This window comes from Arvicanthis niloticus, chromosome 22 (genome assembly GCF_011762505.2).
Source record: "Arvicanthis niloticus isolate mArvNil1 chromosome 22, mArvNil1.pat.X, whole genome shotgun sequence".
In the NCBI taxonomy this organism is placed as follows: Eukaryota; Metazoa; Chordata; class Mammalia; order Rodentia; family Muridae; genus Arvicanthis; species Arvicanthis niloticus.
Window position 1 is genome coordinate 50,384,355 of NC_133429.1, and position 20,725 is coordinate 50,405,079.

At 44.6% G+C, this 20,725-nt stretch overlaps 1 protein-coding gene across 2 annotated transcripts; it reads right to left on the bottom strand.

Annotated features, from left to right (window-relative positions):
* Nucleotides 1-209: 209 nt before the first annotated feature.
* Nucleotides 210-19,333, bottom strand: Rab5b (RAB5B, member RAS oncogene family). Of its 2 annotated transcripts, none has more exons than XM_076920667.1 (6): nt 19,181-19,333; nt 9,136-9,395; nt 5,704-5,855; nt 5,342-5,464; nt 4,069-4,162; nt 210-2,707 (listed from the first exon to the last, which is right to left on the bottom strand). In XM_076920667.1, exons 2-6 carry the CDS (start codon nt 9,296-9,298, stop codon nt 2,592-2,594), a joined length of 648 nt encoding a protein of 215 aa, XP_076776782.1. In that variant the 5' UTR covers nt 9,299-9,395; nt 19,181-19,333; the 3' UTR covers nt 210-2,591. The 2 variants fall into 2 exon arrangements, with proteins under 2 accessions (XP_076776782.1, XP_076776783.1); XM_076920668.1 differs by having other exon boundaries at nt 19,024-19,213.
* Between the last annotated feature and the right edge of the window lie 1,392 nt (nt 19,334-20,725).

The window sequence follows — 20,725 nt, forward strand, 5'->3', positions numbered from 1 at the left end:
CTCTCAACATAAGTACACACACACACACACACACACACACACACACACACACAAAGTCAAATTAAAGTTATTTTCCACATTGGTTCCTCAACTGGTTAGAGGTGCCAGGATGGAGGGAAGGAAGCTGGAGGTGTCATGATCTCTCTGGGCCTTTTCTTCCCAATCTTTAGTTTCAGGCAGACAAACAGTAAAAACAAAACAGTCCAATGCACTTTCTTTTTTCCTTTTTTACTTACATTAAATACATCGATAAATCAGCAGCTGCATTCTGTTACCACGATTGTTATGTTAGGAGAGTGAAAGAAAGGCAAACGCTTTCTCAGGAAAAAAAAAATATAAAGGCAAAAAAGACGGGCCCTCCCCCTAAAAACTGATCAAAAGAAAAAGGTAACAGGGGAGGGTGGGGAGAGAACAAAACCCCTCAAGCCCAACAGAGCTCAAACGAAGGCAGAAGAGCTGGCAGGAGGAGAGGGAAGGCAGCAGATAGGCCCAGGAACTATAAGGCCAATACTGTTCCTAAGAGAGGGAGGGATGGAGGGAGGGAGGGAAGATGGAGGGAAGGGAAAGCCCAGGGAAATGGTTTCCCAGCCCCAAGGCAATAAAACATCTTCACTTTTGTAGAGAAGGAATTAAGTTTCTAAGAGACTTAGAGAGCTTCCCTAGAGTCTCCACTTGTAAAAAGTATGTGCCTGGTGTTTTGCAGATGAATAGGTTCAAGGAAAGTAAAAATGCTTCAGGGCCATGAGAACTAAGGCTGCCCCTGGAAAAGGAAGAGAAGTGAGTCCTAAGTGGAAGAACCTAAGTTGGGTCCTTGAGAATCTCGGCTTCATGGATTCCTCAGCTGCTCTGGAATACAAGTCAATCTCTAAGCCAAAGGGGCAGAAAGGTTCAACTCTAGGTTACCGTGGTCTTTCCTTCCCTCTACAAATTTCCCCCAAACTCTGTCTAAAATATTAAGTTTCCTCTTGCTTTGATGGCTTCCCATAGACACCCTCAAACACCTAATGTAGGACATAGAGAGGCCAGAGACTTAGGAAGGACCAAAGTCCTCTGATGATACAAGGCAGTTGTGAGGCACCTTCAGTTCTAGCTGCCCTGTCACTGGACAAGCGGACTCTGTGGTAGGAGCCCCTAGTGGTACATGGATTAAGTAAGAGTAAGTGGGGGGATGAAGAAGCAACTAAACCCAAGATATTAACAAAAGGAGATGAAAAGAGGGCTAATGGGAGCCAGGAGGCAGAACAGGCTGTACAGAGAATAAAGACTTACACGTATTTACAGGGAAGTAGAAAAGACATGGTAAGACATAGCAAATTGAATGTGAACCCTGGGAACATAGAATACTCCTTTTGCCTGACCTTTCTTTACTCCACTACCATGGCCCATGCTATTCTGAGGCCACTCCCGTTGCTCAGACAAACCTATACCCAAGCACAGAGGTATGAATCAGTCAGAGGAAGCTAGCAGTGGAGACTGGGTGTGAGTAGCCGCCACTGTTACTGTCTTCTATAGGGCCTCTCCCCAAACCTCATTCACTGTAGATTCCATTTAATTAAAAAGGTTGAAGAATAGGTAAATCAATCAACACCCCCCCCCCCCCAAATAAACCCTAAGTATCTTGACTGAACTACCATCAATTAAAGTGCAAACTGCAGGGGCACGGTGTCTAGGGTTAAGGCCATCTCAAGGCCAGGGTAGGGAAAAGGCCTATGAATACACAGGCCTCAGAGGACAGTATCAGAAACTGGTACCTCCTCCAATGAGATCACAGCAGAGCTAAAGGTGCAGGCAACCAGTGAAGATTCTTTGGAGCACTCTCCCCACACTCAAGTGGGGTTCGTGGATGGGGACAAAAGGGAAAACAGCCTTGGGACAGGTTTCAGAGCCACAGATGACACTGCACCTCAACTTTTGTCCTATTAATAAACTCTCATTCAGTGCCTGCAAGCTTGACTCCCTGTTCTCACTCCTACCTAGGAACACCCTCCACAAGTCCAACTCATTGGTGCCACAGTGTTTCATAGACAAGAAACTCTTACCAGATAAATAAAATGAAAAAGAAATGTTTCCTTATTCCCTCCTGCTCTGAGCCTTACTCTCCCTGCAAGGTCTTCAATGTAACTAAAAGTCTATTCCTCCCTTCTCAGTCCCTGGGATCACCACCCTTCATCATCTTGTAAAGAGGAGGAAACAGGATCAAGAAGGGGGAGTAATGATGAGAGGTGGGAGAGGGAGGCAGGAGACAAAAGTCTTCTCTGAAATACTGGGAAAACAGGGGGGAGGGGCGTGGGGGACAATGAGGAGGTCACTGTCTTGCACCTAGAACACGAAGTGAAGAAAGTATGTTTTGGAAGGAAGGTCCCAGGGAGATTTGACCCCAAACCCAGAGTAGGGCATAGTAGTGGCAACAGCTGCCTGGTGTTGGTTGCTGAAGCATTAAAAAGTGCCATGACAGAGCTGTCAGGAGGCAGCCCTTGGGAGCCAGGGCTCAGTGTGCTGTTACCGTAGGGGCTGTGTGCTGAGGGGTGGGGATGGAGGTTATTTCTTAGCTCTCGTGCTAACTCCATACATATTTGCTGCTAGCCACACCCTCAGTTGCTACAACACTGGCTCTTGTTCTGCTGAGACTGCTCATGAAGATCCACGCCCCGACTTCGGCCTGTTGCACCCCCCAGATTCTGGGGTTCACTCTTTGGCAACTTCTTTGCTAAAAATAAAACAGAACAAAGCATGGTAGATTTTACTCATATACATTTCCCACACCAAACAAGAAGACTACTGAGAGGGATAAGAGAGATTAAAGCAAGGATTTGAAGAGGGCACAAGTTTTTGAAAACCTCACTGAACATAGGGAGCTAAAGCTGCCACCAAAGAATGGAAGTTACAAAGCAAGTGAAGCTGTTTCTACATTCAAGATTTTCTTGTCTTATGGTGCTAGGGACTGAACACTGTTAAACCCCTGACTTTGGTTTCACTCTGTAGTCCGGATTAGCTTCAAACTCTTGATCCTCTGGTCTCAGCCTCCCAAATGGCAGGATTGCAGGTGTACACCACTATGCCACTTTAATTTTTGGTTTCTTTTTTATTCTGTTTTTAACTGTATGTATGTGTGTATGAGTGGGTAGGTGCACACGGATGCAGGTGCCCTCAGAGGTCAGAGGTGTCATATCCCTTGGAGCTGGAGTTGCAGGTAGTTGTGAGCTACCTGATGTGGTATTTGAAAACAAAAGTGGGTCCTCTGCAAGAGCAGTATGTACTCTTAATCACTGAGCCATCTCTCCAGCTCACTTTTGTTTTGAAGCCAGGTCTTATGTAGCCCAGGTTGGCCTCAAACTTGCTAAATAGCCATAGATGACCTTGATCCTCTATCTCCATTTCCCAAGTGTTGTGATTATAGGTGTGCTTCACTCAATCTCGCCAAATAGCTTAAGCAGCAATCTTTCTGCGTTAGCCGACTGCCCTGACAGGTGAGATTTTGAGTATGCATTACTGTGCCAGAGTGAAGGGTTTTTTATTTTGTCTTGTTTTGTTTTGAGACAGGTTTCAATACATAGCTAGCCCTGGCTGTATTTTTTGTCCTTTCTCTCTTCCTAAGACAGGGTCTATCTGTCCAGGAATTCATTACATTGACCCAGCTGGCCTCGAACTCACAAGAGATCCATTGGCCTCTGCCACCCAAGTTGCAACAACGTAACTTTAAGGTTTGGGCCATCACAACATGAGAAAATGCATTAAAGGGTTGCAGTGTCAGGAAGGTTGAGAAACACTGGCCTTGTACTTAGTATATAGTGCCATTAGTTTTAGACTTGTGAACCCCCTCCTGTGTTGGCCTCCAAAGTGCTGGATGAGAAGCATGTAGTACCATGTTTCACTTCAGGCTTAAGATTTTCTTGTTTTGCTTCTTGGCAGTGCTGGGCCTTCCATCTCCTATGCAAGTATTCTACAACTATATTCCATCTCTAGCCCCACACCTACAGTAATTTATAAAACCACCTATCTTTGGTTTTGGTTTAATGACAGCTTTACTGACAAGTAGAGACAGAAGACTTCAGACTACTCTGACCTTACCTATTGCCAGGAAGAGATCATTCACGTTCATAGCAGTCTTAGCTGAAGTCTCCATAAATAATAAGCTGTTGTCATCGGCATATGCCTGAGCCTCCTAAAAGGGAGGAAAGTAGCACTGTTTTTATATTCACATGTAGTACTCTAGAGTGAAGGAATACTTTATGTTCTCTCCTCGTAATGACCTTTTATGTAAGGACCCTGGACCCATAATATAGTAATGATTCCCCTCAAGATAAACCCATGTCTTGTCTAAATACAACAGAAATGCCAGGAATCTCTGTGTGTACATATATTCAGATGTGCACACATGTATGTATGTATGTATAGGTCAGAGGCTGACTCTGGGTATCTTCCTTAATTGTGGTTCATCTCATTTTTTTTTCAATTTATTGTTTGTAGGAGGAATGGCGCAGCTGCCTCTGTTTAAACACTGAGGGCCATGCAGCCACAAAGGCATCTCCGGCAGGAGGACCTAATTGAGGACTGTCTGAGAGACCAAGGATTACTGATGCAGACAATGTCAGCCAATCAGGAACTGCTGTTTGGGGGACCAATGGGGCGCAGGTGGATGGTATTAAAGGAGCCTGCAGCAGCTCAGATAAGCTTGCTCCCAAAGTCTCTGTCTGTGTCATTAATTCCACACCACCTCACTTCTAACACCCAAGGGCAGGTAGGGTCAGATGGTGGGTGGTCCAGGGCACAGACAATTGTTTGTATATATGTACACATATATGTATATGTATGCTTGTACATACAGGCCTGAAAGCCATGGTATATGATGGAGGTCAGAGTCAATGATGAGGCTGGTTCTCTCCTTCGATCTTTATGTGGATTCCAAGGACTGAACTCAGGCCCCAGGCTTATGCCTTGTTAATTTAAGTGCGGGAATCCCAGGTCTTCACACTTGCCACACAGGTGCTTTACAACTAGAACCACTTTCCCAGGATACGGGATCTTAACTGTGGAGCAGGGTGAACTGAGCGGAGCCTTTGGGTTATGGCATTTCAATAGTTCCTTACCTCAAATTTATCTATTTCCTGCTTTCTGTTTCCACCCTGGTATTTCCCTACCCCTCTGATCTGGAACTTTCTTCTGATTCCTCTAAAATCTTTTGGTTGCTGTTTGGTCACACTGTTGCTGTATATAATCTGGTATACAACCAGGGAATTAGACAATGAAAGCCACACGTGAAAGCTTCAGGAGATTGTTTGGAAAAAAGAGGTCCCACATACAGACCACGCATGCTAGGGAGGGATTCTGTAGGCCATCTTACTTCATACTCCACCATACGCTTGTTGGCAAGGTCGGCTTTGTTCCCTGCCAAGGCAATAACGATGCTCGGGCTGGCTTGCCGCTGTAGCTCCTTTACCCATGTCTTTGCCCGGGCAAACGTTTCCTGGGAAAACATAAAAGAGAGAACAGGCTGGAATGAGTGCTAATCACAATCACCACCTTCTCAGGCTCACAGCACTCCTCTTACAGGTGCCCTGCCCTCTGAAATCACAGGTCTCTGACAATCTTCGTCCTCAGGCTTAGTGCTTGGAAGCATACTTTTACCTTGCTATTTAAGAACCTGTTTCCTCTCCCCACCTAATTTCTATGAAGCTCAATGAACAATTTTCTTAGCCCACCTACCTGATTAGTAATATCATAGACCACGATGGCAGCCTGGGCACCTCTGTAGTACATGGGGGCTAAACTGTGGTATCGCTCCTGCCCAGCAGTGTCCCAGATCTCAAACTTGACTGTTGTGTCATCTAGACACACCGATTGGGTGAGGAAGGCCGCTATGAAGGAGAAAATGAACACGCTGTAAGTGGGACAGTGGATGGGAAGATCCCCCTCCCCTCCACATTACCTCTGCACATCCTAGGGCCACTTGCCACCAAGGCCCATCTGCTACAGGTTTAGTGTTTTCCATTCATGTAAATATTGAAACAGAATCAAGGTGGCCTCTGAATATTTTTGAGTACAGGCAGGAGGCTCAAGAGTTCAAGGTCATGCTTGGCTATTTAGCAAGTTTGAAGCCTGCCTGGGTCAAATGACCTTGGATTTATTTTTTTCATTTATTCACTTAAGAGCCTCAGAGCTGGCCAGGCGGTGGTGGCGCACGCCTTTAATCCCAGCACTTGGGAGGCAGAGGCAGGTGGATTTCTGAGTTCGAGGCCAGCCTGGTCTACAGAGTGAGTTCCAGGACAGCCAGGGCTATACAGAGAAACCCTGTCTCAAAAAACCAAAAAAAATAAATAAAAAAATAAAAAAGGAGTCTCAGAGCTGGGTAGTGATGGCACATTACTTTAATCCCAGCACTTTCAGGGCAGAGGTAGATGGATCTCTTAAGTTTAAGGGTCTACATAGTGAGTTCCAGGATAGCCAGGGATCCATAAAGAAACCCTGTCTTAAAAATACAAAGCAAAAAAGAAAGAATGAGGCAGAAAGTATCAAACATAAGTCATGTCAAGAAGTTAAGAGGAGGAGGGTGGAGAGTTGGCTCAGCAGACAAGAGTACTTGTTGCTTTGACAGAGTTTGATTCCAAGCACTTATACAGTGTCTCACAACATGTAATTCATCTTACAGGGGATCCAATATCCTCTTCTAACCTAGTAAGCACCAGACACACAGCACACAAATATACAAACATGCAAAATATTCATATACACAAAATAATAAATCTATAACCATAAAAAACATTCAAATAGACAAACAAAAAGAATTACAAGGAGCCAGGCACGGTGGTGTGTGTCTTTAATCCCAACACTAGAGAGGTAAAGGCAGGTAGATCTCTGGAGATGGCTCAGTGTTTAAGAGCACTGATTCTTACAAAGGACCAAGTTTCAGTTGCCAGCACCTACACAGCCGTTCACAACCATCCATCAATCCAAATCAGGGGATCTGATGCCCTCTGTAAGCACCAGGCACACATATGGTACATATACACATGTGCAGGCAAAATACACACACACACACACACACACACACACACACAAGAAATCAATCTTTTTAAAAAGTTGAATGGGGGCTGGAGAGATGGCACAGAAGTTAAGAGCACTGGCTGCTCTGCCATAAGACCTGGGCTCAATTCCCAATATTCCCATGGCAGCTTACAACTGCCTGTAACTCCAGTTCCAGGGGATCCAATACCCTCTCACAGTCAAAACACATAAAAATATAAATTATATATAAAAAGTTAAATAAGTAATAAAACCAGTAACTTTTTAAAAATGAGATTTTCAGGGCCCAACACACCTGTACTTCTAGCACTTGGGAGATAGTGGGAAGAGGATTAGGAAGACAAGGCCCCTTTTGCTATACCAGTCTGGGCTCCATCTCAAACAAAGCAACCCCACAGGATTTTAAAGCCTGATGTCAGGTACTAAAATAACACACTTCCAAGGTACACATGTGGAGGTCAGAGAACAACTCTGTGGAATTGGAATTGGAGTCTAGGGACCAAACTCATGTCTTCAGGTTAGCACTGTAAGCACTTTTACTTCTAAGCCATCTTGTTGACCCATATTCTGTGAAGAAAAAAAAATTTACCATGTATTTGTGTACCTATGTATGGGTATATGCATGTGAATGCAGACAGATACCTACAGAGTCAGAAGAGGGAGGGGTGAGATCCTCTGGTTTGTCTTCTGGGATTATAGGTAGTTGTGAGCTGCCCACCTTATATGGACACTAGGAATTTCAGGTTCTCTAAAACAACAGCAAGCTCCCCTTAACCACTGAGCCATCTCTCCAGCATCCCCAGGAAAAATTTAAAAGAGTTCTAATACAGACTTAAGTTATTAAGTAAAAGTGGTGGTGCATGCTGGGTAGCAGTGGTGGCATACACCTTTAACCCAACACTCCAGGAGGCAGATGCAGGCTGAGCTCTGTGATTTCAAGGCCAGCTTGGCCTACACAGTGAATTCTAGGATAGCCAAGGCTACACAGAGAAAACTTATCTCAGGGGGAAAAAGTGGAATATTTTTTAGAAGGGTTCTAATACAGACTTAAGCAAGGTTATTAAGTGAGTGGTACTTACTTAAGGGCAGCTGCATACTAAGGGTGGGTGTGGGATTATCAAGAGATTCATCCGATTATATATTTGATTATGAATCACTGCTCCAAAGCAACAAAATTTTGGTGGGATAGTACTGTGAATCGAACGTAAGGCCTTTTACATACCAAACAAGCACTCTACCCACTGAGCTATACTCCTAGCTCTTTTTTGCTTAATCTGGTTTGTGATGGAGACTGATCTGGAACTCACTCTGTAGCACATATAAACCATGAACATGGATCCTGATGCCTTCAACTGCCAAGTATCTAAGGTTACAGGTCTGTGTCAATGGGCCTGAACATTTTGTTTACAATTTTTTTTAATTATGTATATATTTGTTTTAAAAATATTTATATTATTTTTCTTTAAATTACAAGTATTGTGTGGGTAGTACAAGTAAGGCTAAAGGTGTCAGATCCCCTGAGCTGGAGCTACAGGTAGTTGGGAGCCACCTGGGGTTTGCTCAGAACCAAACTGGTGTGTGTGTCCCTATAAGACCAGTACCTGTTTTTAACTTCTCGGTCATCTCTCTAGTCCCTGAGTGTCAGCCTTGGGCTGACCTAGAACTTGAAGCAGTCCCCTGCCTTAGCTTCTTGAGTGTTCCCATATTCAGGAAAGAACCACACTTACCCTGCTCTAATTTCTTTTTCTTTTTCTTTTTTTTTTTCCTGGTTTTTCAAAACAGGGTTTCTCTGTTGCCCTGGTTGTCCTAGAATTTGTTCTGTAGACCCGACTGGTCTCAAACCTACAGAGATCTGCCTCCCCCTGCTTCCAGAGTGTTGGGATTAAAGGTATGCATCACTATGCTCGGCTGACTTTGCTTTTTAATTGTGACAGGGCCTCACACAGGCTATGCTGGCCTCAAGCTCTATATTCTCAAGAATGGCCTCGAATGCCAATCTTCCTGCATTTTCCATTTCTGGATTAAAAACCCGTCCTGAGAGCCAGTTCTAAAATCAAGTCCCAGATGTTCTTCTCAAGCCCTGCTAACTGCTGAACCTTTCTACTAAGCACTCACCTCCAATGGTACTTTCCTGGTATTCATGGAACTGTCCTTTGACAAAGCGTAACACCAGGCTAGACTTCCCCACCGCAGATTCTCCCAGCAGGACCAATTTGAACTGGCATATTTTGCTGGCCTGGGGCTGCCCATTGGGCCTGGCTGTACTTCTGCTAGTCATAGCCAGGTTATCAAAGTAGGAGAAGGTACAGGGAGGGGATGCCACAAAGCGGCAGAGGGGGGAGGGGAAGGGGAGGGACTTCCAGGCCTCAACAGTCCTGTAAGGAAAAAGACAGATATTAGACACAGTTCCATTGAAAGTGCATTTTAAAAAACACATTGTTTGTTTTGTTTTATGAGGTGGTCTAAAAACTTTGGTATATAGTCCAAGTTGATTTTAAACCTGTGACAATTTTCCTGCCTCAGCCTCCCAAGTGCTAAGATTAGAGGCAAGAACCACCAAACTCAATAAGGTTTCTTTAAGAGTCTAGATAGCTCAGAGTGACTTGAACTCCTGATCCTTCTGCCTTCACCCACTCTCACTGAAGTGCTAGAACTGCAGGCCCACATGTAACTTATGACAAGTTTATTCTGGTCTTCTGAGACAGTCTCAGTCTCTGTCTCTCTCTCTCTCTCTCTCTCTCTCTCTCTCTCTCTCTCTCTCTCTCTCTCTCTCTCTCTCTTTTAGACAGGGTTTCTCTGTATTGCCCTGGCTCTCCTGGAACTTACTCTGTAGACCAGGCTGGCCTCGAACTCAGAAATCCGCCTGCCTCTGCCTCCCAAGTGCTGGGATTAAAGGCGTGCGCCACCACTGCCCGGCGAGACAGCATCTCATAGCATAGTAGTGGCTAGCCTGGAACTCACCATGTAGACCAGCCTAGCCTGGAAATTACTGTGATCTCCCTACCTCTTCCTCTGGGTGCTGTGGTTACAGGTGTGCACAACCACTTTTTAGAACAGTAACAGAATCTCATTTCCTTGTTTCTAAAACTTGGCTCTGGTAATTAACTATACAACATTGAAAGGTTACTCACACTTCTTCTGATAAGGTCCTACACAGCTGACCTTCAGTAAGGGTGGTAGACAGCAAAATAAGAACTGCTTCTGGGCAAGTGTAGTGATGTGTATCTGCAATCCTAGCATTCAGGAGGCTGAGGCAGGAGGATCCATCATTAGCTTAAAGCCCACCCTGTCTACTCCCCCCAATCACCTATACACACAAAGAACTGCATCTGCAATAAAGAATGGAGACAGAAAAGGAGTCTTTAATCTCCACCAGGTCTTCAAAGTTTCCCCTGAATCACAGCAAACTTTAGCTGGCCTGTCCAACCACAGGTACATTAGTATGCAACTGGTGTTTTTTTCTCCTCCTCTTACTGACTGATTGACTGACTGAGTGATTGACTGACTGAGTGATTGACTGACTGAGTGATTGACTGACTGAATGGTCCTGAAGACTTTCACAAGCTAGGCAGGCAAGTACTTTACTACTGAACTACATCCTCAGCCCTCAGTTTTCTTAGGATCTCACTACATAGTTGGCTTGATGCTTAGTGTGTAGCCTAGGCTGGCCTCCATCTGATAGAATTTCAGGTGTGGAGCACCGTACCTTCATCCCCCGCCTCCCCCCCCCCCCCGTGTGATGCTATCCCATATTTATATTTAACATTTACATATATTATTACTAGAATCTTGCAGAGCATCCAAGATATAAAAAAAGAAACATAGAAATGAAGGGGAGGGTAAAGAGGATTACCAAAGGACTGAAGCAGAGATAATCATGGGACCCACAGATGACTGTGCCCTGTGCACTCTACACCAAGAGTCCTGATTTACAGTGTCATGAAGTTTACGTGTGTGTGTGTGTGTGTGTGTGTGTGTGTGTGTGTGTGTGTGTAGGTCAGAAGTCAATTTGCATGAGTTTGTTCTCTCTTCCCACTACATGGGTTCAAGGGATTGAACCCGGGTTGCCCGGTCCTGACAAAAGTATCTTACCTGTTAAGCCATCTCACTGCCTTCCCACTACCGCTCTAAAGACTCACACTCTGGCTGGGTGTGACCTTGAACATTTAGGAGGCAGACACAGGTGACTTTTTGAGTTTAGACCAGGCTGGTCTACACAGCAAGTTCCAAACCAAACCAAAGTCCTACATGTGTATGTGTGTACATCTATACATATGGACATACACCATACACAATTGTCCAAGAAATCTGAAAATTAAAACTGCAAATCAGAATTAATTTGCTTCTTAACCAACTGCAGTCTTTCTCCAACTGTGGGCTGTATAGCAATAATGATCTTGAAGTCAGAGGGGTGGAATGAAGCTATCTCTGGCCAGCCTGTAGCGATCAGTGCTACTGAAGCACTTTTAGATGCTTAGTGCTACTAAAACTATAGAGCGATGTAGCTGTAGCCCAAGCTCCCCTACCTCAGGCTCCTAAGTGCTGACATAGGCCTTCACTAACATTCCCAGCTGATTTTTTTTTTTTTTTTTTTTTTTTTGAACTGAGAGTTGACAAATGGGCAAATGATCCACTTTAAAAAAAAAAAAAAAAAAAAAAAAAAAAAAGTAACAGTGATCTGGCTGTAACCTTGAGGGCTGGGCTGATTTGGTTGTAGCTGGCTAGCTGGGTGTCACCTTCCTTCTACACAGTTAAAGGTTTGTCCCTTCTAAAGAACAGCCTTCCTGGAGAGAGGACCCTTCTTCAGTCAAGGGTATATGCTGCCTGCTAGAACCTCCATACAGGCTCTCAAGGTCTCAGAGGCAAGGAAGCAAACCAAAGCACAGCAGCAGGTGTCATCATCACCACCTTCAAACCTAAGGCCAAAGATTGCACTTCCTAAAGAGCAGCTGAGCAGTGCCCACTGGGCCAAGCAGATAATCATAGCACTTAGGACCCTCGGCAGAGGAATGCTGAGAGTTCAAGGCCAGCTTGGTGAGTGAGAGAACCTATCTAAACAAACAAACAAAGCTGAGTCTGGTGATGCCTATCTCTAATCTCCACACTCAGGGGGCAGAGCAAGAGTGTCATCACACATTTAAAAGGGCAGGGAGTGAAGGCATCCACCTTTAATTCTACCACTGGTGAGGATATCTGAGAGGCCAGGGCCAGCAAAGGCTACAGAGTGAGACCTTGTCTGAAAACATAAAAATTGACAGTCAACCTGGTCTACTGAGTTCTTGCCCAGCCAAGGTTACACTGCAAGACCAAAATGAAAGGGCAGCCTCACAGACAGGAGGATGTTCTCCAAACACAACTGCAAAGTCAGAATACCAGGAAAGGTTTGTTAGCCTGTCAGTCCCAACTGGAGGAAGACTGCATTCCTCAGGCCCCCATAACTTGCTAAGTCTATGTAAAACTTTTAGAGGTCTATCATCTGTCAGTAAACAGAGTTCCCAGTATGTGGCCACCACACTCTGCCCAGTCTGAAGTATCAGCCCTGTAAGATCAGTCAGTCAGCTAAGAGCCAATCCATAAATACTCCACTTCTACCTTACAGGTGAGAAAACTAGGCTCATAAAATTAGTCAACTTGTCAGGCATTAAACATAGCCAGCAGTATTTCTGCCCCTTCTATATCAAACCACCATGCTTGCTTCTCTTCCTTTTTTTTTTTTTTTTTTTTTTGGCTGTGTAGCTGTAGGTTGGACTTCAACTCAAATTCCATTTGCTTCTGCCTTCTATGTGCTGGGATTACAGACATGCATCACCTCACTTGGCCTCTCTCCACTGTAGTTTGTTTTAAACATTTTTGGGGACAAGACAGTCTTATACTTGTGGTGATCCTCTTGCTCAGATGCTGGGATTACAGATGTAAGCCACCACACCCAGCTCTACTGTACTTTGTTGTCGCTGAAGACAAGGTTTCTCTATGCAGCCTTGGCTGGCCTGGAAATCTTATTGTAGACCAGGCTGTTTTCAACTCAGGTCCGCCCACCTCTGCCTCCTGAATGCTGGGATTAAAGGCACCAACACACCAGATCTTACTGTACTTGTGTGTAAACCTGCTTATGATGACCAGAGGATCCTGAGATGTTTCTCCAGCACTGTCCATTTGATTTCTAAAACAGGGTCTCTCTGGCTTACCAATTATGGCAGGTTGGAAGGATGGCTAGTGAGCCTCAGTAACCTGTTTATCCCTACACCTCTCCAGACCTGGGATTACAGTATGTGCCAGGCCCCACCCCCACACACATGGGTTTAGGGATCAAAATCAGGTCTTCAAAAGCATGTTTCCCACTGAGATATCCCCCAGCCCTTCCACCCTACTTCTCAAAGAATCAGGAGTGCTTAACTTTAGTGAGGGATGCACAGCAGACAGAGCCTCCGTCTTGATTCGGCTTCCGTACTTGCTTTGGGACTGGAAACTTTCCTAACTGAAAACCTTAGGAAAGCAGGATTTATTCCTAGGATTTATTCTCACACTGTCCTGACAGGACCATTACTCCTCAGTAGCAGGTGTTAAATACGCCCTGACTAGACAGTTGGTAAAAGAGAAACTGTGGCAATCTGTAGGACTTGGTGAGTTTTGGAGCTAATGTGAGATTTACTAAAGGAAGATGGGGCAGAGGCCAACAGATACCTTCATTTCCTTTCCAACTTGGTTTAGACCCAAATCACTGAGATCTTGAACTGAGAGCTGCACTACTTAGCTCAGCTCTTTAACTGTTGATTCAATATTACCCAGTGAGTCACTGGCTTAAGAGTTGCACCTCCTCCCTCCCCACTTCCCCCTTGCTTCTCCAAAAGGTAAAAAGCATGCTTATCGCTTATCAGCATGGCAGTGCTAACTCCCTATTATTGACTTGGGAAAGATTAGAACACCTTCCTTAATTTGTCTGCCTAGAAAATCCCAAACTTACAGGGTTGAGTATAAATGTCACCTGTGAAACTACATAATTATCTTGCTATTGTTAAATTCACCATTGCTCTTGACTCCTCCAAAATGCTAATTAAGACCAAGATTGAAGGGCCAGAGAGATGGGTGAGTTCCGGGACAGCCAGGGATACAGACAAATCCTGTGTCAACAAAGCAAAACAAAACATAAAAAAAAAAAAAAAAAACCTAAAACCATTTGTTTTCTGTGTATGTGCACATGTGTGAAGGTCAGAGGAGCCTCGGGGGTTGGCTTTCTCCTTCCACAGTGTGGGTTCTGGGACTCACTCTTCAAGCTTTCAAATACCTTTCTTTACCTGTAGAGCTCTCTCTCCAGCCCAGCAACATGGTATTTCTACCATGTATTTACCACACTGAGTTATATCCATTTACTCTGCTAAACCTTCTCAAGAAGTGGGATTTTTAAAAACTTATGTAATTATAAACCTTCAGAGAATGCCAGACAGTGGTGGCGCACACCTTTAATCCCAGCACGTGGGAGGCAGAGGCAGGCGGATTTCTGAGTTTGAGGCTAGCCTGGTCTACAGAATGAGTTCCGGGACAGCCAGGGCTACACAGAAAAACCCTGTCTCGAGGGGAAAAAAAAAACAAAAACAAAAACAAAAAAACCACACACACACAAAAAAAAAACCCTTCAGAGAAGTAGTAGTTGTTCATTAAGTGTTCCTGAAATCGTTCCCAACCTACTCCCCCTGGACAGACCTCAGTTCAGTTTAGGGAGCTCTTGACCCCACCCACACGGTACTGTTGTAATTCACATGAGCCAACTGCTCTTCCTGTCACCCGTTAGTATGTCTCACAAGGCCTAATCACAGTGTCTCTGTAACACTGAGGCAACTCCTAGTGCTTAAAAACAAACCTCTTTGAGGTTTTAGGTAATGTTAAGCAGGTTTTTGTTTGTTTGTTTTCTGAGACAGGGCTTCTCTGTGTAATAGCCCTGGCTGTCCTGGAATTCTCTTTGTATATCAGGCTGGTCTCAAATTCAGAGACTGGACTGCCTCCTGAGTGCTGGAAGGCGTGCACCACCACACCTGGCAAGCAGTTTTTAAAAAAGCTTTAGGTCATTATCTCTGGCCTTGAGAAACAAGTTTAGAAATAAAGGTCACACCACCAGACAGCTAGGTATCCACAATCCCTAAAACAAAGTTACACTCTAGCCCAGAAACCTGTACTTTCCTCACCTGGGTGACTCCTTTATCAATTCAGTTACTGTTCAGTAAATGACTAAGTCTTTCCTGAAACTTTCTTGGGAAGTAAGAGTATACTGTGCATGGTTTTGTGGCATCCTTCCTTTCAGAGGCCATTACATTTCCTTACTTGAAGTTCACTGTTTCACACTTCAATTACATTTGGCTTCACACATGCTAGGCAAGCTGTGCCACTGACCTCCTTCCCACTTGAAATGTCTCAGGGTTAGGAAGTAGGTATCTGTTGCTTCTGCTCCTCTATCTGTGGTTCCCAAATATATCAACACACACAGACAAGCAAACCACAAAGGAATAATTCTTAACTAAAGCAAAGTAAGAGAAGATACAGGGTATGATTTTTTTGTTTGTTGTTTTTTGTTTCTCTGTGTAAGCCTGGCTGTCCTGGAACTCACTCTGTAGACCAGGCTGACCTCGAACTCAGAAATCCGCCTGCCTCTGCCTCCCAAGTGCTGGGATTAAAGGCGTGCGCCACCACGCCAGGCCCAGGGCGTGATTTTCCCTCTTCTCCCAGTACACTATTGTAACTCCAGGCCTATGTTTGAAGTTGACTATTTCTAACTCTCTTTAGCTCTCTAAATATGCAAAAGCCTTTGGTAAATTTGGGAAATAATATTTTAAGTCACTATGAATAATTTACATCTTAAATTTCAGCAATTCCAAATACAACGTCTATTTTCACTCTCTGTGTGTTTAGGATTTGGCAAACGCTAATCATATATTCTACCACTAGACTACAATCCTAGACCCTAGATTTAAAAAAAAAAAAAAAAATCTTTTGGGCAGTAGTAATAGTGTTTGGGATAGTGTCTGCTATGTAGCTTAGCCTGGCCTTGAACTCTGCTGCTTCAGCCTCCTGAATGCAGGAATCAAAGGCAAGTACCACCATGCTCCAGATTCCAGACCCTTTCTTGAAAGAAGGTTTTAAGAAGAAGATAGGAAAAGCAAAACAAAAACAAACAAACAAACAAACAAAAAAAACAAAACAAAAAGAAAACTCACAAAGGGATACAGGATAGGACAGGATATGATCAAATTTAAAGACAGCAAAGATTACAGAGGGTGAACACACATACACACATCCCAGTAGTTTTCTCCAGGACTGGCTATGTGGGTGAGAAAAGCTGGAGGGGGGGGGTCAACTAAGGTTTTTGCTGGACACTGTGCAATGAGCATGTCAGAGGGCTTCAAAGAGTCAAAAAAGTCAAGTTCAAATTCAGAGAAATATGGGAATTTCTTGGGTCACTATACCAAGCCAGGTACAAGACTCCCTTCTGGAAAGGACACCACCTCCCTGAGATAAGGAAGAGGCATCCAAGTGCTGTGAGAATCTGAACAAAGATGGAGTTTCTGATTCTTCACTCTAGTAGAGATGCTAACAACTATCCTAAACAAAAATTTTTCCCTTAATTTTTTTTTCTTGCCCATAAAAAAGTTTTGTTCATGCATTTGGGCAGTTTTGAGGCTACCCAGTGCATGACTGTGTGAGTATATACTGAAGAAGGCAAATGATAACTCAAAGGACAGCTCTATGTTTGTCTAAATGTGACTGAAGACAAGATGAACTGCAAAAGGAACATAATAAATAACAGAGTATCATCCAAGAGAATACCATGAAGAGAATGAGAACAGCATATAGCAGCACATGAGAAAACCTGCCTTTGCTTGGGTTTTTCTCATGTGTTCACTAAATTATGGTCTCATTCTTTCCACAGTATTCTCCTCTTGTTTAGTCTTATTTAATATCTCTAACTGTCCTAAATGAAATAAGCTAAGTGTAGAAGGACTCAGATGTTATATATTTCTGTACAGCTTAAACACTTTATGTGTGTGTGTATGTGTGTATGTATGTATTTGGTAATTAAGAAATATAGTGACACAAGTTATTGAGACGGCTTGGCGGCAAGTTAAGAGCACTTAGTGCTCTTGCAAGAGATGTGTTCAGTTTCCAGCATACACATGGCAGCTCATAATTGTCCTTAACTCCAGTTCCAAGGGACCTAATACCTTTTCTGACCTCTGAGGGGTCCTGCATGCATATGGCACACATGCATACACTATCAGGTAAGAAAAAATAAATAAATGCAATGATAAATAGCATTAGTATAGAATGGAAGAGGCAGGCGGATTTCTGAGTTTGAGGCCAGCCTGGTCTACAGAGTGAGTTCCAGGACAGCCAGGGCTATACAGAGAAACCCTGTCTCAAAAAACAAAACAAAACAAAACAAAACAAAAAAAAAAAAAAAAAAAAAAAAAAAAAAGAAGGAAAGAGAAGGTAGGACCCAAGGGAGAAACCAATAGGGTCCAATCTATAGAAAATTTGACAGGTCAGCAAACCCCTCCCTCTATGTGTATATGTATGTGTGTGTGTGTGTGTATATATATTATGTGTGTGTATAAACAGACACATAATATACATATACATACATACATGTGAGAGAAGAGGACTCCCATCTGTCTGGCATTAATAAATCCATCCTCTAAGCTGCCAAGCCTGAGTACTCAACACCTACAAGTTGTCCTCTGACATCCACACATGCACTGTGGCTCACACAGGTATACAGGTGCACACTAGCGTCACGTGCGCACACACTAAAATTTAAAGACATCTTCATTCTCTATAATCCTTCTTTCTAAATACCTCAGGGTTTGACCTAAATAGCTAATCTCACAAAAGAAAGAAAGAAAGAAAAAGAAAGAAAGAAACTCCTGAATAAGTGGACAAAGAAGAAAGGATGATGCCAACCTTCTGGTAGCCAACTTCTCAACTCTTCCCCAAATCCCTTCAGGGATATCACCTCACAGTTCCTGGCGTGGAGACCTCCATTAACTGTCTAGGAAATGCCCAAGTGCAAGTCTCACAGAAGTTTCAATAAACATGGTCCTTTTTTTTTTTTTTTTTTTTTTTTTTTTTTAAATGGTTGGAGACTGCTTTGCCCCTTTTCATGCAGTTGACAGAGTTCCTCAATTCTAGGTAGAAAGTTAAGAGTAGTCACCACCGACCACATTATGAAGTGGGAAAGACTGAGCAAAGCACTCCCAAATTTTCTTAGTTGTATCACAGTACATGAAACAGGAAAAAACAACGAATATAATAACAAACCTCAAGGAAACAGGAGCGCAGTCAAGACCAGCTATGAGGTCAGGGTAAAGTGAGTGAGTGAGTGTGTGTGTGTGACAAACTTGGAGCTACCAGGAACCATGGAAAACATAATCTTACCTTTGTCTTCATTCCCTACTCCTGAAGTACCCCAAAACTTCAAGTCACCACACCCAAGCACCAAAGGAACAAAAGAGTAAGGAACTTCCAAGACACAGAGCCTCCCCTCACCATCATTCCAGAAGTTCCCATAACTGATACCAGGCCCTGTTTCTACTTCCTTCTACTTTGGTCTTCTAGATCAGTAATGCATTCTTCATTGACTTCACTGAGACCAAATCCCTCTCGGCAACACCAGTGTACCCCTAGTTCCCCTTTCAACAGTCACTTTCCCTGAAAAGAATGCCTGTCACTCGGCTAAGAGCCCCGACAGAGGACGTCTCTAGAGACCCACCCTCGGCTACCCTCGGGGCTGGGCGTAGCACTGTCCCCTCCACACCTCCTGCCAAATGGGCTGCCTTCCCTTCCCTCTCTGCCTGGTCTCCGACCCCAGCTCCTCCCTCCCTCACCGCCGTGCTCAGAGTCCCGAGGCCGGCCCTGGTCCTCACCGGCTCCGGGTCCCCGCGCCCGGCCCCCAAGCGGCCACAGCCAGAACCCAGCCGCCTCCCAAGTAGAGGCTCGGCTCCCAGCCCTGCCGATCACCTCCTCGGCGCCCACTAGGCCTGCGGGACAGCCCCTTCTGCCCTCTCCAGGAGGCTCTGGAGCCCTGGCGTCGGCCCGACCCGCCTCTGCCGCAGGCCAGGCTGCGCTCCTCTCGGGGCCTCCGCCTCTGCCCTTGTGGGCTCCATCAGCTCGGTACCTGGGGCTCCGTCTCCCCCGTCGGGCCCAAGCCTGTGTGGAACAGACAAACAGCTGCGGCTCAACCAAACTCCAGCCCCCTTCGCCTCCTCCTCTTCGCCGGGGCGGGGGCGCCAGCCAATCGCAAGATCACCCGCCTACCGTGGTGGGTGGGCTATGTGGGCGTTCACCCGCCAATCCTCTGGAGAAAGGCGGGCTTCTGAGGGACTGTCACCAACTAGTACAAGTGAGAGCCCGGACTGGCGAGGCCGCAAGCCAATGCCTAAACGAGAAGCCTTGAAGATTGACGGGATAAGTAGCCATTAAAGAGAGAGCTCCTGAGAAAGGGGGCAGTGCATCACTGACAAGCATGTGCGCCAGCCAATAGAACCTCGACACCCGTGACACCCCTCCCCCGCCTTTTGACTCGTAAACATCTAATCAGGTGAGTGAAGAAGGCGGGTCAAAAGGAAATTTTAACCAGTACTGGGAAATTTCCAAATTTGACAGGCAGGCAAGGCTAGCGCGAAAAAAGCCCTAGAAACGCTTTTGGTCGGGTGTGGTGTGGCAATCCTAATCCCAGTACTGTGGATTGAGGTGGAGGCAGTTCTAGGTCATCCTCATCTACTAGTCAGTTTGAGGCTAGCCCGGGCTCCTCAGCTTAACAAGATCTCAATATAAGAGGGGGGGGGGGGGGCCGCAGGGAGAGGGTAAAGGAAAAAAAAAAAAAAAGCTGGGCTTGGTGGCCCACATATTTAATCCTAGCAATCAGGAGGATCTCCATGAGTTCCATGCCAGCCCTGGTCTACAAAGCGAGTTCCAAGCTACATAGTGAGAAAAAAAAAAAGAAGAAAAAGGAGGAGGAGGAGGAAGAGGAGGAAGAGGAGGAAGAAAGAAAGAAAGAAAGAAAGAAAGAAAGGAAGGAAGGAAGAGAAAATACCAGCATTAATTAACCTTCTTGTCTCCCCTCTGCCTGGATTACTCCACTTTCTGTGTCGAATTAAGAAAGACCTGAAATCAGGGAATTTAAGGAACTTTATCTTGTAAATTCTTTTTTGCAGAGCATTAGAGAACAGGAGTTTTGGGGTGGATTGCCTAATTTTTTGATGGTGTAAAACCATGACAATAGAAAATGGTAGTCTGAAGACATTTTAGCCTCCTAAAATTTCACATTATTGATTTTCACATTATTGATATTTTCTCAATTGTAAATGTGAAAAAAGATTTAGACAACTTTGCTGAAGATTTTTTTTTTTTTTTCAGTACTGAGGATTGAACCTAGGGCCTAGAGACAGGCTAGAGAGGTATACAATCCCTGCAGAAGACCCAAGGCTTGTTCCCAGTACCATACCGTGCTGCACACAGCTACCTGTACCTGTAGCTCTAGGAGAGATGCAGCGCCCTCTCCTGGCCTCTGCGGGCACTTGAGACTCACAGGTACACATAATCTTTTTTTTTTTTTTTTTTTTTTTTTTTTTGGTTTTTCGAGACAGGGTTTCTCTGTGTAGCCCTGGCTGTCCTGGAACTCACTCGGTAGACCAGGCTGGCCTCGAACTCAGAAATCTGC